The sequence below is a fragment of the Chenopodium album genome, chromosome 6, assembly GCF_948465745.1.
Source record: "Chenopodium album chromosome 6, dcCheAlbu1.1, whole genome shotgun sequence".
Taxonomy (NCBI): Eukaryota; Viridiplantae; Streptophyta; class Magnoliopsida; order Caryophyllales; family Amaranthaceae; genus Chenopodium; species Chenopodium album.
In genome coordinates, this window is record NC_137839.1 from 13,889,834 (window position 1) to 13,916,589 (window position 26,756).

Consider the following 26,756-nt stretch of genomic DNA (forward strand, 5'->3'; position numbering starts at 1 on the left):
ACTCTTGATGTTTAGTAGCAAAGCGATGCGCTGCGGGGCAACCCACATCCTTACTTTGCTTTATGATCTCATGCGGTGTAAGCGGCCAACCCATGTCAAGCTCAAAGGGACTTATTCCCGTCGCCGAACTCTTATGGAGGTTATAGCAAAACTGAGGAGGATCTAACAACTCTAGCCAATTATTTTGAAAGGCTGTGACATAATGCCTTAGATACTCTTCTAGCAAACCATTGATGCGCTCCGTTTGTCCATCCGTTTGCGGGATTGGCCGTCGAGAATTTTAATTCCGATCCCAACAAATTAAACAAAGCAACCCAAAATCGACTAGTAAATCGTGTATCCCTATCACTAATAATATCTTGCGGTAAGCTAAAATTTTTAACAACATACCGAAGAAATAGCTTTGCTGCCTCCTCGGTAGGACACGCATTAGGAGCTAGGATAAACACAACATATTTTGAAAATCGATCTTCCACCACCATAATAGATTTTTGCCCGTTCACATTGGAAACCCTGAAATAAAATCCATCGACACTGAAACCCATGGCTTCTCCGCAATGGACAACAGTTGCAACAAGCCTGCCTCTTTGCGACGCTCAGTCTTGTCTAATTGGCACCCATGACATGACTTCACATATGCCTCCACTTTCACCGAGGCAAAAAATAACTACGTTCCAACACCACTTGCGTCCTTTCCCTACCACTTGCGTCCATCCCAAACATCATGGACCGATCTCAATAACTCTTGACGCAATTTACCTAATGGGACATATAAACACCCACCTTGTGCTAGCAACAACCCGTTTTCCATCCGGTACCTTCGCACAGAGCCTTCTTCCACTTGCTCACATAACCTAATATATTCCGCGTTGTCCTTGCACTCATCCCGAACGTGTTGTGTGAAGTCAAATTGCACACTAGTTAGGGCCGCAAACACTTCTTGCGTTTTCCTACTAAGTGCATTTGGCACACTGTTATGCTGTCCCGGTTTGTGCTTCCAAGCAAAGTCGTACTCTTCAAAAAATTCCATCCATCGAGCTTGCTTTGGCGACGTCTTTTGTGATGGAAATAATGTATTCGCCACATTATCTGTCAAAACCGTAAATTTTGTGCCCAACAGATAGTGGAGCCACGTATGAAGGCAGTGAACAACTTCCAGCATTTACTTTTCATGTGCAGTATCTCTCCTCCGCTTCTTTGAGCTTTCGACCCTCGAAAGCAATAGGATGTCCGTCTTGGACCAGGACCCCACCAATGGCCCTAAAGCAATCAGTGGGTACTTCGAACGGCTTATCAAACTCCGGAAGTTTTAGCATTGGTTCATATGAAATAGCCAACTTCAAAGTCTTTGAAAGCATCCTCACACTTGTTTGACCACGCCCACACTTGACCCTTCTTTAAAAGATTAGTGAGTGGCGACACCTTTTGAAAATAGCCATTAATAAGCTTCCGATAATATTGGCTAGACCCAAAAATGATCGCAGCTCTGGACAGATTTGGGCTGCTCCCAATTGACAATTGCCTTCACTTTGTTCTCATCCATCCGAACTCTACCTTTGCTAATTTTGTGACCAAGGAACATAATCTCGGTTCTAACAAACTCGCACTTTTCCCTTTTAACATATAACTCATACTTCAGTAATTGTTCGAAAACCAACTTAAGATGATTAACGTGTTCATCTAAACTGTTCGAATACACGACAATGTCGTCTAAATAAATGACACAAAAACTATCAAGATACTCGTAAAGAACATTATTCATTAAGTTACAGAAAGTAGCCGGGGCATTAGTTAGCCCAAACGGCATTACAAAAAATTTAAATGAACCATATCTAGTTACACAAGTAGTTTTGGGCTCATCACCCTCCTTAATTCTGACTTGCCAATAACCAGAATGTAAATCAAGTTTAGTAAAATAAGTAGCCTTTGACAATCTATCAAATAAATTTTCCGTCCTAGGAATAGGATACTTATTCTTTACCGTAACTTTGTTCAATGCGCGATAATCGACACACATCCTCATCGATCCATCGACCTTCTTTAGAAACAGCACCGAAGCGCCGTATGGAGGCCTTGATGGCTTGATAAATCCAACATCCAACAACCCGTCAAGTTATTTGCGCAATTCGGCGGCCCCATCCGATACGGGTACCTTAGCAGGTGGCCTCGTACCGGGTTCCAATTCGATGGCATGATCCACCTCGCACCTTGGTGGAAGCCTTTGAGGCAAATATGCGGGTATCAGGCCTTCGAATTCCTTCAACAAAACAACAATTTCATCATGACAACGTCTTTCTTCATTTCAACCAAAGCAGCCAAGAACGTGGGTTCCCCACGTTTAACACCCCTCTTAACCTGCAGTAGATAACTATCAGTCGAAGTAACACTTGCAGTAGGTAACCTACCGGGGACAAAGCAAGGATATGCTTCATCGGTTATCATAATACCGCCCAAGTGGGGTGCCACTAGACACTTTGCCTGCTTGAAAAATTTGTTTCCAAGGACCAACTCATAGTCGTCCATTGCCACAGGCCCTCAACAAGCAACTCAACCTTCCCTTTCCATGCCCCCATCTTGACTTGGACATCCTTCACAATACCAATGGAATCTGCAGCGGCAGAGTTCACCGTCTTGATCATATGTGAAGATGGTTGAACTTTCAATCCCAACTTCCGAACTAGCCCACCTTATAGAAAATTATGGGTGACACCAGTGTCTATCATTGCCCACATCTCTATGTTGTTCACAGTGACCCTGTAATACATAAGGCCATCGACTGGTTCTTTTTGTTCACCCTTTATTGCACCCAATAGCTTCATTGTATTCATCCTTGGTGCAACTTCGTCTTCATCTTCTTGTTCCTTTTCCAGGAATCCTCTTCATCACTTGATTCTCCCAAAAACGCAGAAAGTTGTTGGTGTCAGCAACATTGGACGGTTTCCAATCAACAAGCGCTTCCGCGGCAACAATTGCGGCATTCAGGTCTTGCACCTTTTGCCTTCTCAATTCGGTTTTGGGACCAAGGCTTCAAACCGGACATAAATTGAAACAATTTGTCATCTTCGGACATGTTACTAATATCTAACATCAAAGACATAAATTGTTTAACATACTCAAGGATGGTATTCGTATGCTTCAAATCCTTTAACTTATCCCTTGCAACCCACGAAGTGTTGTTGGCAAAAATTGTAATTGGATTTCTTCCTTCATAACATCCCACGAAGATATGGGATTCTTTCCCGATACCCAATCTGCTTCTTGGCAGGATCTCCACCATAATTTCACATCACCAGCGCCCAGGTCAACTTTGCCACCATCTCCCCTATTCGTCACCTTGAAGTAATGCTCCAAGCCTCCAAGTCCCAAATGAAATTTTCTAGGGTCTTAGAGTCCCTAGATCCATTGAACGATTTCGGTTTGGGGACCTTAGCACGATCCCCAGAAGAGTTCGGAGAAGAGAAAACTCTTCCCTTAGATACTTTAACTCCGCATCCATTTCTATTTCTTTCTCCTTGTACAAAGGAGTTCCATTAGAGCTGAACATCTCCCTTTGCTTTCCCACAAGGCTTTGTATCATTCCATTCATTTCGTTCAGTTGTTCAGAAAGTTACTTAATCGATTCACGCACCGTACTTGGGGGAAGATCATCATTTCCCAAGCCAATACTTTTCGATCTTGGCCAAAGAGGCCTTGTTTTCTTCGGAGAACTTCACCATTTTCTTACGATTAGAAGAAGTTTTCAAAAGAATGCTAACTTTGTGGGACTAAGTTTGAGCGCCATTATCTTGTGGGGGTGGGAGTACTCAGCGGGACTGGATTGTTGTGATGATAATTGATGGAATGACAACAATGTCCGAGAAAGAGATAATCTAACCCTTCCTCCACACTATTCGCTACGTGTTGATCAAAAGACTTGAGTAAACGAGCCTTTTTCTTCTGAGTTCTCTTAATTTCACGTATGGGGCAAGAAACTCTCTTTGCAATCTTCTTAGGAGGAGACATAAATATGCAGCAGCCTATCGTAAAGCCTGTCTGATACCAAATTGAGTTAATTTTTCGCTATTTATGATGGCTTTAGACTCACTAACCAGCCAAACTTCTCACACTTACTTTCATAAAAACGCACAATATAGAAACACAATAAAACACTTGGAACACTTAGGATTTTTCACAAAGCATACTTTTATTAATATCATTAATAAAGTATTTTACACAATAGTTTCTGAATGTCTTGGACAAGCCCCCAAGGTCATCTATTTATAGGCAAAAGAGGACAACCCCCTCCAATGCGAATAGACACTAATCATGCATGTGTGCCAAGTGGCACTCATGCACTTAACTTATCATTAATACAAGTCAGCAATCCAAACCCAAACATAACGGATCACCACCATTATCCTTTGTGTCTCTTCGCTTTGCCTTTATCCACAAACCGTCATCCTAATGTGAAGGGCTGCGTCGCTTCAACTGAATGTCCATCCCATAGGGCACGTAACGGTTCACTAACCGTCGTCTCGTACCAACCGACGCCTTTATCCAAAGCACCCCTTCGCTCAGATACCCCTTCGCACCAGATGCCACTTTGCACACTTCGCACATTGGTGCTGATCCGCACAAAGCAACGCAACGCTGCGCGTTGCATCGCACCAATGTGCTGCTTTACTAGCACCATGCCAACAAACGCGTCACTTCACCGCATCGCATCACGGCCAAGCGTCATGTCGCTTCGATGTCCCGTGCCATAGCCCATGCGTCGCATCGCTTCGAAGTGGTGCAACTTCCCCAAGCGTCGTGTCACTCCGATGCTACGTATCGTAGCCCAACGGACACGTCGCTTCGCACCCAAGGCTAAGCACGCACCAGCGAAGGCTCGTGGCGAGCCTTCGCTCAAAACCTAAGCCCACTTATGTAATCAAGCCAACCTCGTGCTTAAGGTCTAGGTAGCCCACGCCACACTAGGACCATGCATCATGGCCTTAGCCAATGATGCACCCATGGCCGCACCAAGCCATGAGTAGCATTGCTCCCCCTAATGAGCTTTATTTTGACATAGGCTTGGAATACTACACGCCAATGACAGTAAACCAATAATGGGCTGTTGGCCCCAACCCTTGGGTCTAGCGCCCATCCAATGGACCTTACCTTATACAAGCTACATATAGAGGCAACCATATGCTCTTATTTACTTATCAACCACACCATAGGGTCGTATAGTACTATGTACAAGGCATAGCACCATAGCCAAGTCGTAGTGTGCCTTTGTCCAGGCACGCCATGTCGCGCATGGCTCAATAGGGGTCTTACACTTAGTAATTAAGGAGAGTTTAACTATTGCATGGGTATTCAAAACTTATAAGTAGTATTGGATTGCTTATTAAACCAACAACTAATGTTATATTAATTTTACAAGCTACATCTCATTTGGAGTAATAAAAGTTAGTTAATATTACACTTGTTTTGGAATGGAGGGAGTAAGATCCTTGCATGGACTAAAATATGAAGATTGAAGACGAAAATTTCAGATTTGTCATTATATTGCTCTGCAGGTGCAATTTCTATAATATGTTCAGTACATGATCCTTGAATTACCTGATATTCCAAGAAAATGGATCATACACAAATATTTTTGGTATTCTAATGTTGAAAACAAAAATTTTTAACCACTAGCCTTTTGAGGACATAGCTTCCTCTGCTTCTATTGTAAACTTTAGAGTTTAAATCGAAGTTTTGTACATGCAAATTTATTGGTGTTATCTGCTTATTCTCGTTTCAGATCAAATGTTCATGCAACATTTTGCGTATAAAGTGGGAGTCCACTCGTACCCGTACTAAGGAGCGTGCATTGCTGATGATGAACAAATTGGTAATTTGCACATATAGCTGCTACTGAATGCTTTTCTTTTGTAAATAACTTTCTCCATTTGTAAGTAGTTGCAATTTTTTTTTTTATGATTTTTTACGCTATCATTGGTGATTTATACTTAAAAAACATTGTTCTTTGGGATCTTGTTAGATGCATCTCAATACATACTTTCCAAAACATTAATAATAGAGATACTTTCCAAAACATTAATAATAGAGATATTAATGATTTATACTTAAAAAACATTTCTTTGGGATTGTTATTATTATTATTTTTTTTAAAATTTGATTATTGATAATAGAGATATTAATGGTTATACATATTGTCTGACAAGCATTATAATAGAAATATTGAAGCTATTTCTAAACAAATGACTTGTAATTGTTTTTCTGTGTGGTTTTATTGTTAAACTTGCCTCATTAATGAATATTTTGGCACATTTGTTAGTCTCAACATGATAGCATTACACCGGGCTTGGTTCTCCTTCATTTGTTTTTTCTCTTTCATTGTTCTCCTTTATTTGTTACTCTCTTTGTCTAATAATAGTTTGAAACATCCTATTAAACTCTTTTTGGTATGATCAAATCAATTACTGTTATTTCTTTCATAGAAAAATGAGTATCATAATGGTATCATAGGCACGTAGAGAGTAGAAATTTTGCTCCTTGGATTATGTATTATGCAAATTCAGACCTCAACCTATTTTTACCTTTATACTTCCTCCGTTTTTTTTTTAATTTTTAAATTTGCACCATTTGGGTTGGGCATGGGATTTAAAAAAAAATGTAAAAGATGGAGTATGTCAAAAGTGCTCATGTGAAATAAACAAATGAGAGATAGAAAAGGTGGGGTAATAATGGCTGTCATCACATGTGAATAAGGGTAGGTAAGGAATTTTGTGTGTGAACACAACCATAAAGTGCAAAAAGCATACCATATAGGAATATGGTGCAATTAATATGCAGCTTCCCAAAAAGAAAAATAGTGCAATCTTAAAAAAAAAAAAAAATGGAGGAAGTATGACTTTAAAGTGTTCTATTTTGTTAAAGACCTGTGGTGGTTGATGATAACTACAATATAATTTCAGTTTAAATAATTCAAGCTGCCGAGGCACATTAAAAGAGCTGGTGCTAGTATGGTAAGGATTTGCAGTAGAATATGCTCCACTATCTTAATATACTCAAATTATGTGATATTTAAATGTAGGGACAGGGAGTGGTGGTCACTTTGATACCTTTTTAACTGCCTTAACAGCTTATGGGTACTTTAATCCACAAGTGGAGAATAATAATAATTCACACCAGTTAGATGTGGGCATTAAAGGATATGAAAAAGACTTAGGATTGAGCTCATATACTTTTCAAATAGAGTCTAAGTGTCTAACTGATTGAAAGAAGTGACACCTAGTCTTCAAAGTATAAGATTATAGGAGGATAGAGATGAATATTGTCAATCTTGTTTAGCTATTACTGCTCATTTGTAGGGTCTAGAAGCCTCTATTAGGTACTGTGACTGTTTATAGCTTATAGTAACGAGAAGACATTAGTAAAACTTTCAAATTTAGTTTACTCCTTGTTTAAAGAACAAATTTGGGAAGCCATTAAGTCGTTGAAGGAGTAATCGATATTTTAAATTCCTGTTAGCCATGTGGTACAGCTGCAAAGTTTGGCCTGTTTAGGGTTGTAGACCATTTTGCAATTTAGTCTACTTGTGGATGGAAAGACTATGGGGTTGGACGAGGTGTTACCTAAAAATATCAAATCTACTTGTAGGATTAAGGATTCTGGTGTTTAAGAGAAGAGGGCTTCATCAAGTACACTTTTGAGGATGTCTCTTGGAGGCTAAGCGTGAGCCTTTGGATATATTTGGAAGATTTATCAGAAGTTTTAGGATAGGTATTAGTTTCACCCCCTTGCTAGGAGCCTTTACGAGTGATTATGAACTATGAAAAATTCAATCTAGGTAATTTAGGTTGAAAATTAAAAGCTCAAAACCCTTTTTCCATTTTAACGGAGTGGTGGAGGAATGGTGATTTAATTTCATATTGAGATCACTCTGTTTGTGCTCACTTATGCCTTTTTCAACTAAAATTATGATTTTGTGATCTTCTTGGACCTTGTGTTATTTAGACAATTTTCTTTACATGAGGTTAGGGAAGAGGTGTTTTGGAATCTGATTTAGACAATTTACACTCTACATTTCTTTGGTCTAGAAATTGGTCAAGTAAAATAATTGTACAATTGGTCATCTGACACTACTAGCTGAGTCCCAGGGTAATAATTGCTAGAAGTTTTTTTTGACACTTGTGTAATCTTAGAAGATCATTTTCCCCAAACCTATCACCTTTTTCACCTGTGCTTTTCTTTTATACTCAAAGAAGCTCAAAGCTCTGGTTACAGCTGCCATTTCTTTTCCTTTTTGTGCTCCCATGATTACAGGTTCAAGATCTTTATGAGCAGTCACCACAAGTGTTGGAAAGGGTTCATTCCTGTTTTGTAGTCTTTATACCGCCTGTACCTGTACTCAGAAAGTACGTTTCTTATGTAAATTTTCTTTTATTCATGTTTGTTAATTTGCGTAAGTTTCCACTGTTTTGAATTTACAATTTCAATTTAAAATTCTGTTTTTTTAGGGAGTATGGTGAGCTTCTCATTGGTCGTGGCTTGATAGCCGAAGCCCTTGGAATTTTTGAAGATTTAGAACTTTGGGATAATTTGATATACTGCTACCGGTATAGTGAAGATAAATAAATGCATTTTATCGCATCTTCTTTCTTCTGTCATTATTGGCTTACTCCATATTTTATAGAATCAATTAAGGAAAGTAATGCAAATGTTAATTGCAGCCTATTGGAGAAGAAAGCGGCAGCAGCTGAACTAATCAAGGCACGGCTGCTGGAAACACCTTCTGATCCAAGGTTATGGTATAATATCTTGCATTTCCAAATTTTAAATTTTTTTTAGTGTAGCTAATTGATAATGCTATTTAAGCTAAGCCTCTATTATATAGGTACTATCTTCAGTTTGCTTTGAGATTTTTGTTTGTATCAAATTGTATTTTGCCTCTAATAATCCCTTTTTAAATTTTATATTTATGATTCTATGAAGGGCTTTTATTTTTTTGCTCTTCTTATGTACTTCCTTCTCGATTTAATTGGACCACTTTGACTAGCGCATGAAATTAGGTGAATAAATTAACTAAATCATTTAATTGGTATTATTTTTCTTAAAGTTTATTGTAGTTGGGTAGTGTGTCGTTTTCTTAAAGTTTATTGTAGTTGGGTAGTGTCGTTTTTTTTTTTAAAAGTAGTAAGCAAACTAGCAAAATGTTCCCAAAGTTAATGAAAAATAATAACAAATAGTGGATTTCTTATATAGAAGTGTCTTAAGTAATATAAGACTACTTTATAAGAAAAGTGGTGCACTCTCGGGGGGAGCTAGAGTTTCAGTTCTTAATTTCGTTATGTATGGCCTCTCCACAACAACAAAAACTACAAAGCCTTAGTCCCCAAATGATTTGGGGTTGACTAACATGAATCATCATAAGGAACTGTTTGAAGAGGAAAAAGGAGCATAGAAAAATAATTAATTGTATAAAAGTTAGAATAAAGTGTGTAAAGTGAAAACAGAAAGAGTATACAAATAAAATTTACGAGAGTTTTATTAGAGTGGTAAGAGGATAAAAAGGAGAGGAAAAACATGTGAGTAAAACATAAAGGTTTGAGAAAACTTTAGCAACGGAAATAAGTAAAGTATGCAAAACACGATTTGAGTAAATAACTAGAGTAAATACTAATACTTCCTTTGTTTCTTAATACTTCTAACACTTTCCTAAAATGGAAATGTCACAATACTTGCAACACACTATAATGAGAAATGTACTATTTCCCTTATTTAAAGCTTATAGCCCACTAAATTACTCTTAACAACTTCTCACCCCATTTGAAAGTATATTAAATCATGTGAACCTCACTTTTCTTCAATAATGTGAAAAAGAAACATATATATATATATATATATATATATATATATATATATATATATATATATATATATATATATATATATATATAAAAGAACCCATACTTATATGAGAACTGATCTAATATTTAGGACATATGAATAAAATTTAAAACGTATGATTAATATAACACATGATTTAATATTTAGAACATATAAGTAAAAAATTTAATATCTAAATGAGTAAAAATCTAAACATTTAATTTTAGATTTAGAAGGTGTAACTATAAATTTTAAAAACCTGATTGTATTCTGAATTAAGATTTAGAACATGTGAGTAAAAATTAAGATTTCCTAATTTAAAATTTAGAACATATAAATAAAAGTTAGAACATGTGAGTAAAAGTTTGAAGCGTATAAGTAATAATTTAGAACATATGATTTAAAATCTAAAACATGCGATTAAAGATCTTAGAACATACAATTTAAAATTAAAAATTTAGAACTAATTTAAGATTTTTAAACATGTGAGTAATTATTTAGAATTCTAGATTTTAATTTAGAATATATATATATATATATATATATATATATATATATATATATATATATATATATATATATATATATATATATTCTTAGGTCTTTCTCTTCTCTTCAATCCCTAAAGTAGTCGTGTCATTCTCAATCACCCTCTTCAAAGTTTTCTTAGGTCTTTCTCTACGCCTCGCGATCCCAACACTTTGACACTCTTCAACCCTCCTTACTGGAGCCTCACTTGGTCTTCTTTTTACGTGGCAAAAACACCCTAGGCGATTCTCTCTGGTATATTCTCTACTTCGTATCTGTTGCGGATGAATTCTCATTTTGAAACTTTATTTCTGGGATCCATCTTAGCGTTTGGGTGTATCTCTGAAGGGTCAAAGAAGACTTTGAAGAGAAATTCTTCCCAGAGTTTTGCAATAGAACTTTGCATTTGTTTAGCTATCCCAGTTTGGTATATGGGTGATTTATTACTGAAATATTAAGTTTCAAATCATTAATAACTTCTAGGAAAACATTTTGTACCGCTTATAATCTGTAATACGTTAATCATTAAATTGAGTACACATACTTGTGCATGGAAATGTTTGCATCAGAACATTGTTCAAGAGAATCTGACTTGCAGTTGCAACTATCTTGTTTTAGATTTATCTAGTTTTATTGTTATAGTTGTGATACCTCTGCTTCTCATTAAGTATGAATATATGTACTGCTAATTGTCTCATACCAAGAAGGTACAACTTTCTTTCAGGGAGGTCATATACAGATATGCTAAGGTTCTAGTGTTCTACACAGTTACGTGCTTGGCTTAGATTACTCTAGGGCTAGGTTACCTCCTAGGAAGTTTCCCAAGGCGCCTACGAGTGATAACAAAATGCACCGAAAAAACCTTTGTTAGTTTATGGGGCTAGATATCAGTCTAGGATGTGCATTTGGTGGCTATGTGGTGCTCAGGGTGTTACAATAGTTGTGTGAATTTTATTTTTTAATAGTTTGTGATGGTAGTAATCATGTTGTATTTTTAATAGTTTGTGATGGTAGTAATCATGTTATATTCTGTCAAAAAAAAGTAATCATGTTGTATCTATGGAATGACTTAGTAAGTTAGTAATGGATCATGATTGGGGATTGGCTATAACAAATCAAGCAAAGCTGTTTGATGTCTTAAACACTGAGGATATTGTAGTCATTATTTAGCGTAGTGTTTGGGATAATTATTTGCTTACTATCATATTTTTACTGTTCTATATCTTTAGCAATCATTTTTTAAAATATTTTCCGACTTTTTTTCATTCGTGGAAAATATCAGTTAGATAAAAATGCTATATCATGAATTGCCATGTGTTATAGTTCCCAATTGTTTTTACTGCCTTTTTCTTACAAGGTGCTCATTGGGTGGTGTTACAAATGATGATTCCTGTTATTTGAAAGCTCTGGAGGTTTCTAATGATAGGTGTGCAAGAGCTAAGGTACGTTCTGTGGCATGTTTCTATCAACTTGCATGTGATTTTTTTTTCCTTTCCTTTTCTTAGGGTGCACTGGATCAGGGATGGGCTATAGTAAATTTCTTGCAATACACTGAATTCACCATTTAATATTGGTGAATATTCACTTCAGCAGTTCAGCTAAATATAGCTGAGTGGTTTTTATTTATTTTGTTGCTATATCAACAGAGATCACTTGCTCGCCGTGCTTACAGCCAGGGAGATTATGAAAAGTCTCAAGTTCTATGGTATGTTACCTAGTAATAAAATATAAAAATAAAATAAAATAAAATAAAATAAAATAATTGTGTCACTATGCTCTCTTACAGCCTGCCTAGATATTTCCCATCTCTCTACTAAAGATAGCATTATTTCATATAGGGAATCTGCCATGGCATTGAATTCACTGTATCCAGATGGTTGGTTTGCTCTTGGAGCTGCTGCACTGAAGGTAACGAGTTTGTGTTAGGTATATAGCTTAAAAAATGAACTTTCTTTGACTTGTTGAATGTGTGGTAGTGGTTGCCCTAGTAGGAAGCCCATAAGTTTAAGGTTGAATAATGCTCTGTGAAGTTATCTGAATCTGATTGAGTCCTGCTGCAAAATTATGCAGGCGAAGGATGTCAACAAGGCACTTGATGGTTTTATTCGTGCTGTTCAACTTGATCCTGAAAATGGAGAGGCTTGGAACAATATTGCTTGTTTGTATGTGCTCTTTTATCTTGTCAATTTCTAGTGTTATACTGTGGAATAAAAACATTCTCAAATGTCGATTGTTGCACTTCGAATTCAGTTGATCTCAGCCTAATTTTTAGTTGATCTCGTAATCAGAGTTCATTTGTAAATTATTTTCAGTGTTTTACTCAGCACTCTCTTTGAACTTGGACACTCGCTCTATTGCATAGCTCATTTTAGATTGCTTATGATTTTATGAACTGTACTTTGTTGGTGCATTATCAGTTTTACAGGCTGACATTGTTTTGATGGGCTTATTACCTTCAATTCTTACAGACATATGATAAGGAAAAAAAGTCAGGAGGCTTTCATTGCATTCAAAGAAGCACTGAAGTTCAAGTTTGTCAACTTTAACTCTACATGTTCCTGATATGTTTTAGTTGTTTGTGTATGCATGTATTTATTTTAATATTTTATTGCTTTGCTGATTTGCAGAAGAAATAATTGGCAAATGTGGGAGAACTACGGTCAAATTGCAGCTGATGTTGGCAATTTTTTTGAGGTTGGTTGTTTAGTGGGAGTTCTCTCATTCTTTTGGAGTACAGTGTTAAAATCATATGGAATTGAGTAATAACTTAGAACTCATTGGAAACTTTATTCTGAAGTAAAGGCACTGTATGAGATGTTCACCTACCAAAGTGTCTTATACTTGCAAATTGTAACTGATGTTTTCAAAGTGCTCCATAATATAACTTAACCATTACCAGCCGTTATTAGAATCAAATTTAACTTGGCCTAATTTGTATCTGTGATTTATATTAAAAAAATTCTGAGTTGGAAGGCTCCTAATCATTTTTTTATTTTTTATTATTTTTCTAAGTACTCCTTGAGTCTTAACTCCTTTTAATCAAAAGAGAAGTCAAGACACGTTTATAGTAACTATGCAATTTCATCTGGTCTTGCCAACAACCACCATTATATTGCATTTATTTTTTAATTTTGAATGTTTCATCAAACATAATGCTCTACTACGTACTTTACAATTGACAAAAAAATGATATTTGACAGGCATTAAAAGCAGCACAAATGGTGTTAGATCTCACGGGAAATAAAAGATATGATGGGGATTTGCTAGAGAGAATAGTGCAAGAAATGGAAGAAAGGTTTTCTTCACCATGTTCTTCTAGTGCTGAAGAAGATAAAGATTGTACCGACCAAACAGTTTCGGGATCTAAGGTGGCAGAATCACGTGACACAACGTACTTGATGGAGTTGCTAGGGAAGGTTCTCCAGCAGGTATGAGAATATTGTTGCTGTTACTTTCATTCCTCAGTTCAATAACAAACCCCATAATAAGGCTAAGTTTCATAATGGCTCCCCAGAAAAAGGAAAATAAATAATTTAATATTTATAAACAAAGCTAAATTTGGTGGAGCGGCAGCATAGTTTAGTGGTGAAACGTTCATATGGAAAGGGTACATATGTAAATCTTTGCAAAGGAGAAAATGCTATTGCAATATACAATCGCTTTCTTAGGACAGCTATATGATGTGAACAAGACTAAATTTAATGGAAATGCTGGTCCTATGGAAAAGAGTATAGTGGAAAAAGTTGTTTGTACGCAGCAAAGAAAGTGAGAATTTGGTTGGAGGGTGCACCAATAGGTTAGAGTTTGAGCAGGTTCGGAGTACTTTTGCCCCCTTTTTTTTTCTTTTCCTTTTTTTTTAAGAAAATTTGCAAATTGCAGCCATTAAGTTAGTATTTTGCAAAGTGTAGCCATTATAAAAAAAAATTTGTAAATTGCAGCCCAAAAGTTGTTATAAATTGTAAATTGCAACGTAATTCAATTTTTCCATCAGTTTGCGTGTCACAAAATGTCTGGTTAAGTTTTTAGCCATATTGAACTCGGAATTGGCAAAAAATTAACGTAAGTGCCTTGTTTTTACAGCAAAAAAATAGTTACCCACAAATCGATACATTTTTGTTACGCAAAATGTGGCACTTATGTTATTTTTTTGCTAATTTTGATCTCAATTCGGATCCTTATGGGCTAAATGGCTCCTAAAACCTTAACCGAATATTTTTCGACAGGTAAACCGATGAAAAATTTGAATTGGGATGCAATTCACAATTTATACGAACTTTTTTGGCTGCAATTTGCAAATTTTTTTGAAATGGCTGCAATTTACAAAATACAAATTTTAAATGGCTGCAATTTACAAAATACAAATTTTAAATGGCTGCAATCGGTAAATTTTCCTTTTCTTTTGTATTAAAAATTTATGTTTCAATTTGCTAGGTGTCCTTTGGTTTTTCATCTTTACTCCACTAATCCAACATAAAATTGGTTGTGTACTTTGAAGGATACTGTGCAATGAAGTAGCCTTTTTTAATTACATCCTTACTCCTTTTTTTTCTAACTAAAGGGGCTACTGTTCTTTCGTGAATCTTTTGTTTTAATCGGAATCGTTGAGCTTGGGTGTAGAGTTTAGTCAAATAATTTATTGGAAGTGTTAAAATATATTTCATATACAGGTTGTTCGTACCGTAGGAAATGGAGATATATGGGGCTTGTATGCTCGGTGGCATAAAATGAGGGGCGATCTTACAATGTGTTCAGAGGCCTTGTTAAAGCAAGTTAGAGCTTACCAGGTATTGCATCTCGACAATATTCATCTTTATCCTGTACTTTATTTAAAGCCATAAAGAGGGTGTTTGTGTCAATATGGGGTGTGGTACGAATTAAATTTAGAAAATTTTAACCTATTTTGGTGTTCAAAAGACTCTAATTTAACTCATTCTAAGCATGAAAGATTGCTGATGCTGTCACATAATTGTACCATCACTCTTCAATGATTTGGAGATGCATGCTTAGGAGCTAGTCATTCTGTTAGAGAGCATCTCTGTTTATATTCTTGTGAATTTTGTCTTCATTTGCTGCAAAAATGATTTGGAAATGTTTTGCTTGAGATTTCTATTGGTGATGGTCATATTTTATCTGATTGTTTTAATGGGTAGGATTGAGTATTCTTGGTTGTCACATTTTCATCTTGACAAAGAAGTAGATTTGTTGGGTATGTTAAACAAATGATAGTGTTGCTACATAAAGTAAATCATTTTGGCTAAGAAAGTCATTTTTCTCAACTTGGGTAGCAATTATCAGTTTGATCTATTTGCTGTTTTTATTTTTTATTATATATTTTAAAAATCAAGCTTGTTTATATTCATTTGTTTTAATAAATGGGTCGAGCTTGAACATTTTAAAGCCAGATTGATAATTGAGTTTGAACATGAACATGTGTAAACTACATAAACAACTCGTTTTTTTTTTCTTGAACTGCTCATTTATATATGTTTACGAACAAGCTTATTAGTCAGGCCAGCTGTTGGCTATTATGTGACAGGTCGGCTATTGGCTATTATGTGACAGGTCGGCTATTGGCTATTGGTATTTCGGTTTATAATTTTGTCAAAAAACTCCAAAAATTTCTCAATCTTATTTGACTTAAATAAAATAGCTAACAATTTATGTGTTTAGTTGTTGTGCAAAAAAAATAAAACAGCTAACAAAATTTACACTACATAGTTGTATAAATAGCACAGGGCCCTAAAATGTTTAAGGTGACGTGTCATTTGTTTATGCTTATGAGCAAAATCATTATGAGGAAAGTTAAAGTTTGTATAATAAACCTTAATAAATTATTCACAATTGTTAATTTGAATAAGTTGGTTTATCAAGTGCTCCCTTGGTCCTCAAATTGTTGTACCCATAGGTTTAGGCACGCCTATTAAGTTTAAAGCCTGTAATAGCTAACGATTTACTGTGTTTAGCTGTTGTATAAAAAAAACATAACTAACAAAATTCATACTACATAGTTGTATAAATAGCACAGGGCCCCAAAATGTTTAAGATGGCATGTCGTTTGTTCATGCTTATGAGCAAACTCATTTATAAAGAGAGTTTAATGCTTGTAAAATAAACGCTAATAAAGTATTCACAATTGTTAATTGAATAAGTAGGTTTATCAAGTGCTCCCTTTGTCCTCAAATTATTGTACTCATAGGTTTAGGCAAGCGTTTCTAGTATAGGGATGGCAATTGGGCGGTACGGCCGTGCGGGTATGGGGGAGGGGGTCTGTTGGTAACCAGGGAGTAGGGATGACAATTGGTAACCAGGGAGTAGGGATGACAATTGGGCGGTATGGGTGCAGGTACCCCCTCTCCCATACCCGCACCCGCCAAAATTATTTATATCTTCCACCTACCTGTGATGGGTAAAATTTTAACACCCATACCCGCCTAGAAACCTAGATCCACACCCGATCCACCACCCATGTGAATATCCACCACCCGCTTTTTACCTGCCAACTTAACAATATTTGTTTTGTAATTTTTCTATAAAATGTCATTTTGCCTATATAAATTGTTGTAACACATAATTTCTGATTAATTTATGATTAAAAAATAAAGTAGTAATAAGTTGGTGGGTATCTGGCAAACAAGCGAAATAGTTGGGCGGGTAGTTGGATAATAGATGAGTATGACATCAAATCCACCACACCTGCTCGCTACCCCCGGTGGCTATGACTTTTGTATTCATACCCGTCTACTTACCCATCAAAGTTGGACCCATACCCGCTCCAACTGGGGCGGGTGCGGTGCGGGAATCACATTTTAATACCCACATGCCATCCCTAATCAAGTATAAAGCCTGTATAGGTTTTTTTGTTAGATACTTGAAAAGTGAAAAAAATAATTTTATTGCTTGAGAAAGGGTTAGTGAATGGTCTCACATCACATGAGATTAAAAGAAAGAGAGTCTAAGTGAGATAGTGGTGGGGTCCATATCAAATGTGTTGGATGAGTGAAATTTCCATTTAAGTAATAGGACAATTAAGGATTAACCAAAATGATACATATGACAATTATTTGAGGCTGGAGAATCTAAATATTAGAGCTTATGATTATATGGTTGATTTAAGATTTTTGAAAAGCAAAAATCTTGTTTTAAGAAAAAATCATTTATGTAAAACCTTGTTATAAACTAAATTTAACTAATATAAGTTCCTAACTGAACCTTGCTTGGACAAATTTCAAATCTTGGTTGAAAGCCCACCTAAGTTAAATGAAAATGAACAAGAACTAGAACTAGAAAGTGTTCAACATGGCTTGTTTACACCCTTATTCATAGGTGGAGGTCTGACCCACCATAACCCATTATTTTCTTTAAGTCGCTCCCACACTTTTATCAAATATAACTCAACTCTCTTGATAGAATCACTAGATAACGTGAATTTAAATTACCCAATTTTTGATGTGAGATCCTAGGTTACTCTTAATACCGTAGTGTCTATCATTCTTTTATACTCAATTTACAAAATCTTCGAGCAGTAGGTCTAACTCAAGTATGTAAATTGTAATGTTTTTTTTTAAAAAAATTACTAATTTGGTGTATAATAGTATTATAATATTTTTAATTTTTAGAATTTTCTATGATTCTACTCATACATTGATTATTACTTATCACTTTGCTTGACTTTTAAGATTACATACTTAAATCACTTTTTCATCGTTAATTGTTAATTTGTCACTATCTCTATGCCCAAATGATATTACCTTTTTACACTTGTCAATGCAAAACTTTGACTATAATATCTAAAGCTATCTTAAACTTCTCATGGTCCCTATGCAAAATTACCAAATTTGAATTCCAAGTTAGGAATATATTAACTTATATTCTTAACCCATAATTATTGATTTAGCAAGAAGGTAAAAAAGCCAACAAAATGATTTGACAAAACTACAATAACAAAACCAAAAAAAAAAAAAAAAAAAAAAAAATTAAAAAAAAAAAAAAAAGAATAACAAAATCCATATCGTGAAAATTGTAACTTAAGCCATTTTATTTTGACACACTTTTTCGTTTTATGTGTGTTTTTATTACAAAATATTTATAATTTCACAAATTTTTTTCTTTTTTTTGAAAATTGTACATTAATAAATAAAAAATTATTACGAAGCTAACAAGATCCCACCTAATATATATTTTGTTTATACATTATCATACACATAAGGTCAAATCAGACAAAGATCAGGTGAGCACATTAGATCAAATAAGCAAAAATAAGGTGAATTAAACAAGACTTTACTTAACATAACCCAAAATTCGATAAATTAATGTAATAGAGATTGGTAGTGAAATTCCAAGTAAAAAGTTGATTGATTTAAGCCATGAATTTCATAATTAAGTCATAAAATATTTAGCAGTTACTCAATTGAGGCAATTCAACAGGTTTTTTGTAATTAGTATTTTAATTTTTTCCTCCATTATTACTATGAGTAGTTCTTTTACAAAGTGAATTTTCAATCGTTCAAAAATTTTGCTCCTCCATAATATTAGAAGCAAAAAAAATAAAATAAAATAAAATCGGTGGAGATTTGGATAATTGATGAGTATTCCCTCTGTTTGTGTTTGTTTTAATCGGTGCGCCTTGAGCCTTTTTATGCATAGGGATAAACCTAGAGAGAATGTAAAAAGGTGGATATGTGTAGGAAAGATGTAAATAAAGTAATGAGAGTGAGTGGAAACTTGTAATTAACTAATTATTGTTGGGCTGTAGGGGTAAGATGGTGGTAAGGCTATAATAAAATTTAGCGCGGTGACTAGGTAAGTAGATCAAAAGAAAATGGACTAAAATAGAAGGTGAGTAGAACAAAAAAGAACCGAGAGAGAGAGAGAAAGAGAGTGTTTGTGTGTATATACTTGCCACACACCTGTTTGGCATACTATATGAGGATGCGAGTAGAATAGGACATATAATTTATATCGTTGTAACTTGTCTGTTTACCTAGTCTAGTATCTTTCTTAAAGTGCGTATTAAAGTGGTGTGTTGCAAGTGAATAAAAATGGAGAAAGTATGTGTTTTTTTAAAACAAAAAAAGCAGTTCTTAACTAGGCTGAAAACAACACAACAAAGTACTTAGTTTTAGGAGGAAGATGGTAGAATTGAATGTTTATTGAAAAGGTAGAAAATGTAAGGGCTTAAAAGAATCAATTAGAGATTGAAAGACTGGGATTTTCTATGCCAATTGAATTGATTGAAGAGATTGGTAAAGTTTCATAGTTCCTAGAACACAGAGGTGAGAGAAATTACTAGGAAAAGGGAATATTTTACTTTTATGTTAAAAGCACGGGCCATGTACTATTGGGGTGGTTGCACACCTTTATCTACGGGCCTTCTCTTAACTATCTTTACAAATTTGTAAAATTTATAGAAAGTTGATATTTTAAAAGTACACATCGTTATAGATCTAACAAGATCCCACATACAGGTTTTTGTCCTTTTTTGTGTCATATTTTATGTTTCTGTTTGGTATGTTGAATTTTTACTTTGCTGCTGACATAAATGCTCTCTTTTTCATACATTCTTATTCTTTTTTCATTTGTCTTCCTAGGGATCAGAAGTTTGGAAAGACATTGTCCAGTTTAGAAAGTATGCACATGCATCCTTAGAGCTTTGTAAGATATACTTGGTAATATCATCTTCAACTGAAAGCCGTAGAGAGCTCTACGCAGCTGATATGCATCTCCGTAACACCATCAAGCAGGCAAGATTCTGGACTGTAGTACACATTCTTTTCAAAACCTTCATTTTTTGTATATTTATCAAATTTATTAGTCTTTTCCCAACTAAATAAAGGGAAAAAAAAATATAGAAATGAAGTAATTACTTTATGTGCTTTGCAGGCAAGTTCATTTTCAGACACTGAAGAATTCAAGGCTCTCCAAGCTTGCCTCAATGATGTTCAGATGAGACTTAAATCTAATTCAGTGCCAACTTCTTAAAATGGAGCAAAGTATATTTTGTTTGTAAGGTATCTGTTTTGGCAAGTTTTCTATGAAGGAGCTTAAACTGACAAAAATATCAAGCATACAAAATTACCAACCTTTTGCGTGCTGAAAGTTGTTTGTTTGCTTTACCTATTTTTCTCCTTGGGTTATGTTGTTCAAGTACTCGTATATGTTTATTTACTCTATTGATTTTGTTCTCCTATATACTCCTAGATTTTGTTCAATATTCTATGGAAATGCTTTAGTCAGTATGGCATTCAATCACCTTACTGGTTAGGTATTGACACCCTTTTCAAGAATGGAAAATTTTAGGTAGCCAATGCAGGAATATTAGGTATTTTTTTTTTGTAATGTCACTTTTTTGCTAAAATAGTGTTGTTTGCTCAATAAGGAAGTCAAGGGACGCCAATACCCAAAGATCATTTTGATAGAAATAAATGGAGGAAGGGTAGGGTATCTTGATTCATGTAACCGATCCCATCTTTTTGGGATTAAGACTTAGGCATTGGGTGTTGTTAATGTTTCCTTGTAGACTATGACTATTATTATCTTCACTGCTGTATCTGCTGTTCATACGTTTCTTTGAAAGGATCTGCAGTTCATTCTCATTTGCTAAGACTGCTGTTGACTTGAATTTTACAGGAAGTTTGATAGGCTGATAGGCTCATGCACATTGTATTATCTATTGAATGGTCTTAGATGTAACTTAAGTACTCGATTGGTTTGCAAAGCTGCTTCATGTAAGTGTACTCTATTGCAATTAGGTGCTCTACCTGTCAACCATGCTCTGTCAGCATAGATATTGCTGACAAAATGCAAAATGCAAAATGCAAAATGCCTAAGCTGCTCCTTGTTTCGCTGTTATCAGTGTTGTAGAATCACAAGTTGTACAAAATTGATCATGACCTTCTAGCTGATAATGTGTAATCTTCTGGTCAGTGATTATTTCAAGACTAGTTTGTATATTACCAAGAGAATTTTGGCTGTAATACAGAAATCATAGCTAATATTTTTCAAAATCTCCCAATTTTGTTGCATGGGGGAAGCCTCTGTTGTTACTTGAATACTATGCATCATATTAACATATTATACTGTTTACACGATCTGAGAGCTTGGTTGTTGTTGTTTTTATGTGATTTATTTTTTTATAAGTTGGTTTGTGTTTTGTTTTCTTTAAGTAATATAATGTTGATTATCCTTTTAAGTTATATGTATTTGGGGAACCATTCTCTTTCCTCAAATGTCTTATATGATCCAATGGAAACCAAAAATTTGTTAAAAGTTGTTTCTTAAGAAATTTACATTATCTTGCTAAAATGTCTTAATGGAAATTAACAAAGAACATAAAAAGCAAAGTTACGAAATACCCCTTTGTTAAGAAAAATTGGGATAATGAACTTAAACAATTAAGAAGTAGTTGGAGTATACTACATAGTATATACTATGTTCCAACTTAGATATGTTTCCAGTGGAATTATATATATATAATTCACGGGAAAGGCTCTTGCGAGAACCCCTTTTTTATGTAAGAATTCTACTTATGTGAGAACACTTTTTATATTCTAAATTTTTACTTTTTATGTTCTAAATTTTTACTTGTATGCTCTAAATTTTAAATATAATGTTCTAAACTTTTTCCCAATCAGATGTTTTAAATTAGTACTCACATGTTCTAAACCCTAAATTAATTAAGTTAAATGTTATAAATTTAGAATGACTTATTCTTAAATATTAACTTACATGTTCTAAATTTTAAAACGTGCGTGTGTTATAAGATTTTTAGTTATATGTTATACATTTTGAAAGCATATGTTCCAATTTTTACTCGTATGTTCTAAATTTTTACTCAGATGTTCTACATCTTTACTCTTATTTTCTATATTTAATACCAGGTGTTCTAAATTTTTATTCACATGTTCTAAATATTAATTCAGATGTTCTAAATTTCATAAAGCAGATTTTTTTAAATTTTTACTCATATGTTCTCATTCTTAAATCAAATGTTCTAAATTATTACTCACATAGATGTTCTAAATTATTATCCATATGTTCAAAATTTAAATTTGAGTCGCATGTTCTAAATTTTTACTTGTATGTTATAAATTTGTACTAAGGTGTTCTCAATTTGAAATTATAAATCAGTTCTCATATAAGTATGAATTCTCACATTTGAACCTATTCTCACCAGATCCCTCCCCTATATATTGGAAGGAACAAAACGTTAGAGCAAAATGTTATGTTCTTTGAAAATTGAAATAGCTAAATAATCAATTTAACTTGAATATTAGCATCAATGTGGCATGTAATTTCTTAGTAACGAAACTCAAATTTTGACATTGAATATAAAAAATTATTGCAGGAAAAGCCTTGGGAAGTGACAAATTTTGAAATGTTATTGATGATTTTAGAAGTTAGAGAAAATTTTGTTTAAGACAAGAAAGTGGAGATTATTGAGAGTGTAAGAACACTAGTAGAAACCAAATGTCAAGTTTCCATTTTAGTTTTTTTGATTTAATTACACCAGATCAATATCTCAATTAAAGGGAATTAATCTTTGTTTACAATCCCAAAGCTCCTAGGGGAGTTTTCCCTTGTCCAGCTTCGAAGTAAAAAGTAAGCATAGCTAACATAGCAATTCTAGCATGCTTAATCTCTGCTAACTTCAGTCTTTCTAGCTTCTCTGTGTCTGGAATGTAAACACCATTATTGATGGTTCCTGCTAAGCTCAACGGGTCGAAAAACTTGCCGCCAGGGTAACCTTGTTCTCCTGTCGCATTGCTGAAGTTCTCAGCAGTTTTTGACCAAGGGGTTGCCCATTCCACGGATTGTGAGTCGGGGTCGAAGAAATCCACCCATCTCTTGCTCTCTACCCATCCCATGAGCAAGAGTTGAGTCCCTAGCAATGTTCCGAATGAGAATGGAGCTACGGCGCCTGGGTCTGCACCAGCCTCGAACCATGGGATCCCGGTCCATGCCTGTCCGACAAAGATCCCGACAACTGCTAGCATTGCCCATCTCCCGTGGATTAGCTCTGCCTCTCTGTACCATTTTAGGAATGCTGGGTCCTTTCCTAGTCCTAGTGGGTCGAATCCGTAGTCTCCTGGGAGTCTGGTTTTTAGCATGAAATTGTATTAGTGGAAAGATTAATAAACGTACTTTAAATCTAAAGTCCTTAATCTCACATTGACAATCATTTTTAGTTTTACACACAAATCTAACTATTGATCAAACTGTAATAAACTCAACAACAAATATTAACAAAAATAATTCTTCCTATAAAAAAGAATCCAAAAAAAAAATATATATAATGAACAATCTTTTAAGCTATAATTTATAAAGTAAACTTAATTAACAATTTCAAACTAAAGTAGACTAATTTGATTATTTAATACTCCATCCGTTTTTAAATGTTTCTCTTTTATTGTCGTACAAAAACCAGGAAGAACTTATAGAAACAGAATACAAAGTAAAATTGATTGGCGAGAGAGAAAACTTACGAGCCATCGAGCCACTCGGGGTCAACGAAGTTGCCACCACCTTTAACAGCAGGAATCCAAGACTTCTTAGGGGCAGCTGCAGCAGCCACAACCAACTTCCTGCTGGTTGTTGTTGTAACTTTGCTGTTAACAACTGCAGCTCCAAACAGCAATGACTGACTACTCTTCTTCCCGCCCGACACGAAGGGCGAGGTAAACCCATTTACTACAGCTGTAGCAGATGTTGCTGCTGCCATTTTTCTTGTTTCTGACCTGAATTTGCTGCTGACTCAAGCAGTCTGCTCTTTTCTAATAACTCAGGCTGTGTAATTGGTTTTTCTGAAAGATTTTTTCTTAAGAGTGCTGATTTTATGAACTAATTTGTGGGGTTGAGGAGATCAAAATAGACATCTTGAGAGGTGCCAAGTAGGATGAGTGAAATCTAGGGAAGATATGTAAATGGATATATGGTGGATAGATAAGGAGCCAATCAGATGTTAGACTCCATCCACATTTTGATGTTTTTTGGAGTCAGGTGTATTATCATAAATTGTTGTTTTTCTAAGTCACTTTCTTTGGTAACATCATTTGTGGTTTTTATGGGCTTACAAGTTACAACTATATTGTAATTGGGGCAACTATCTTCGTATACCCAATATTTCTTTTCTAACACTTTTAAATATGTGTTTAAAGATGGAAGATATGGACCATAAATTCTCACTATTATATATTTCAAAATTTCCCTAAAAAAAAAAAAAAAAAAAAAACAGGTCTAGTGAGATATTGTTTTATTCTTCTATATATGGAGTATTTCAAATGTCACTATTTTATAATCTTTACTAGGTTAGGTTCTGTGTCATGCACGATAACTTTTAATAACTATTCTTTAATTAAAATTATATTTAATTATAAAAAAAAAAAAAATTAAATCTGACTAAGTTTTTAATCTGCAAAATGAAATTATTAGAAAATCTATTACTTCGTCCGTTTTCTTTTAGATGCAACACATCCTTTAGCGCGGTAGTTAAGAAAAGGTGAGATTTACATGATATAATAAACTTTAAAATAGGATGAGTGATTGTTAGGAGTGTAATTTAGTGGGTCGTGTGCTTTAAATAAGGGATATAGTATATTTTTCCTTAAAGTAACTTTCCTTTTATAGTGTGTTGCAAGTATTGTGACATTTCCTTTTTAGGGAAGTGTAGCAAGTAAAAGAAAACGGAGGAAGTATTAGCAAATAGAAATTTTAAAATGCGTATGTATGTATACTTATATATGTTTCACCAACAAATTTATATCGTTTTCTTCTTGTTAACCAACTGTATTATATATTTCAAGATTTCCCTAAAAAAAAGTCTAGTGAGATCTTGTTTTATTCTTCTCGATTTATATATGGAGTATTTCAAATGTCACTATTTATAATTTTTATTAGGTTAAGTTTTGTGCTATGCACAGTAACTTTGAATAACTATTTTTTAATTAAAATTATATTTACTTATAAAAAAATTAAATCTGGCTAAGTTTTTAATCTGCAAAATGAATTTATTATGAAAATCCATTATTAGCAAAATAAATATTTTTAAAATGCGTATGTATGTATATTTATTTATTACCTCCGGTTCGAATTACTCACAACTTTGGGAGGTATTGCGGAAACATAGGCAAAAAAATCATACGCATAATTATTGAAAAATAAGGGTATATACTTATTCATTAATCCAACCCCCCGGATAAGTTGTTTATTTGACCACTTATTGTGCTAATTTAAACCCGATTTTGCAATCTTTTCCCCCTTTTCTAACCCGTTTTTGAATGAAAAAGTTGTGTCTCGACCTCGCTCCCTCTTCGTATGTGTTTGTCCATGTTTTGCAGGTATTATATCTCAATTTGACAAGCACTCAAAGCATAGAATGATTTTCAAGGATCGAAGTCAAAGAAAGGAGAGCCTTCTCCTGCCTGGAGCGGGCGTGCACCTCTCTTGGAGAGGGCGCTCCTCCGTAATCAAGACATTTTGCCCAAAATCCTAAACCTATGAGGAGCGGGTGTGCATCCAAGCTGGAGCGGGCACTCCAAGCTGCTTCGATACAATCTGACTTAAGCTGAAGCAGGGAGGAGCGGGCATGCACCCTCATTAGAGCGGGCGCTCCTCCCATTGAAGATCAATTCTGCCATATGTTGTGGAGCAAGGGAACGGGCGTGCACCCTGTGAGGAGCAGGTGTTCCTCCTAAGCAGCTTCGAATCTGCCTTCTTCTGATGCCCGCAGGAGCGGGTGCGCATCACTCAGGAGCAGACGCTTCTAGCTTAGGAGTGGGCGCTATAATCCCCGGCAATTTTGTTAAATTTAAATTTATATTTTAATATATTTATGTGAATGTTGAATTCTGATAATTTATTTACATAATTTATTTTACTATGATATAAGCAAATAAATATAATATTTATAAAGTTAATAAAATTATTTTATTAAATTATTTCTCTACTCATATTTACTTCATGAATGATTATGCAAGTCCAACTCATTATTTGCAAAGCCTATTCTATTTCTAAAACCCACTAACTTTAAGTCCAAGTAACAATCCTAGTTTTAATAAAACTAGGAAACTTAAGCCCACTTTATTTATTAAAATAAAATAAACCCACAAACCCTATTTTTCCCCTCTAATCTTATGTATTCCCCTTTCCTCCATTTCCCCTTCTCATTTTCCTTCTCACGAACCAGCATGGGCGGATCTAGGGGGGTTCAAGGGGGTTCATTGAACCCATAGATTTTTTGAAAAAAAAATATAAGTTTTAGTTTTTATTTTTTTTTTTACAAAAAAACAGAACAAAAAAAGGGTTAAAACAAATTTTGTGAGGTTAATAATCAAATGCATAACCCTGGTGCATTGGTAAGGGAGTGGGTC

At 34.6% G+C, this 26,756-nt stretch overlaps 2 protein-coding genes across 3 annotated transcripts in view; one reads left to right on the forward strand and one right to left on the reverse strand.

Annotated features, from left to right (window-relative positions):
* The window catches only part of LOC145635886 (uncharacterized), a 31,141-nt gene extending 9,641 nt beyond the window's left edge, over positions 1 to 21,500 (forward strand). Inside the window, exons 7-21 of one of the 2 annotated variants that reach the window (XM_081687256.1) lie at positions 5,774 to 5,863; positions 8,302 to 8,393; positions 8,496 to 8,594; positions 8,709 to 8,786; positions 11,750 to 11,834; positions 12,039 to 12,097; positions 12,231 to 12,300; positions 12,463 to 12,554; positions 12,861 to 12,923; positions 13,020 to 13,086; positions 13,593 to 13,820; positions 15,060 to 15,176; positions 19,980 to 20,132; positions 20,272 to 20,399; positions 21,019 to 21,500. In XM_081687256.1, coding sequence (XP_081543382.1) covers positions 5,774 to 5,863; positions 8,302 to 8,393; positions 8,496 to 8,594; positions 8,709 to 8,786; positions 11,750 to 11,834; positions 12,039 to 12,097; positions 12,231 to 12,300; positions 12,463 to 12,554; positions 12,861 to 12,923; positions 13,020 to 13,086; positions 13,593 to 13,820; positions 15,060 to 15,176; positions 19,980 to 20,132; positions 20,272 to 20,370 — 1,392 coding nt within the window. In that variant the 3' untranslated portion in view covers positions 20,371 to 20,399; positions 21,019 to 21,500. The remainder of the gene's footprint in view (positions 1 to 5,773; positions 5,864 to 8,301; positions 8,394 to 8,495; positions 8,595 to 8,708; positions 8,787 to 11,749; positions 11,835 to 12,038; positions 12,098 to 12,230; positions 12,301 to 12,462; positions 12,555 to 12,860; positions 12,924 to 13,019; positions 13,087 to 13,592; positions 13,821 to 15,059; positions 15,177 to 19,979; positions 20,133 to 20,271; positions 20,400 to 21,018) is intronic. The other variant, XM_081687257.1, reaches the window with a different exon arrangement.
* A 1,342-nt stretch (positions 21,501 to 22,842) lies between these two features.
* LOC145635887 (chlorophyll a-b binding protein CP24, chloroplastic-like) lies at positions 22,843 to 24,230 on the reverse strand. The gene is made up of 2 exons (XM_081687258.1): positions 23,874 to 24,230; positions 22,843 to 23,484 (listed from the first exon to the last, which is right to left on the reverse strand). Exons 1-2 carry the CDS (start codon positions 24,107 to 24,109, stop codon positions 22,935 to 22,937), a joined length of 786 nt encoding a protein of 261 aa, XP_081543384.1. The 5' UTR covers positions 24,110 to 24,230; the 3' UTR covers positions 22,843 to 22,934.
* Positions 24,231 to 26,756: the final 2,526 nt, after the last annotated feature.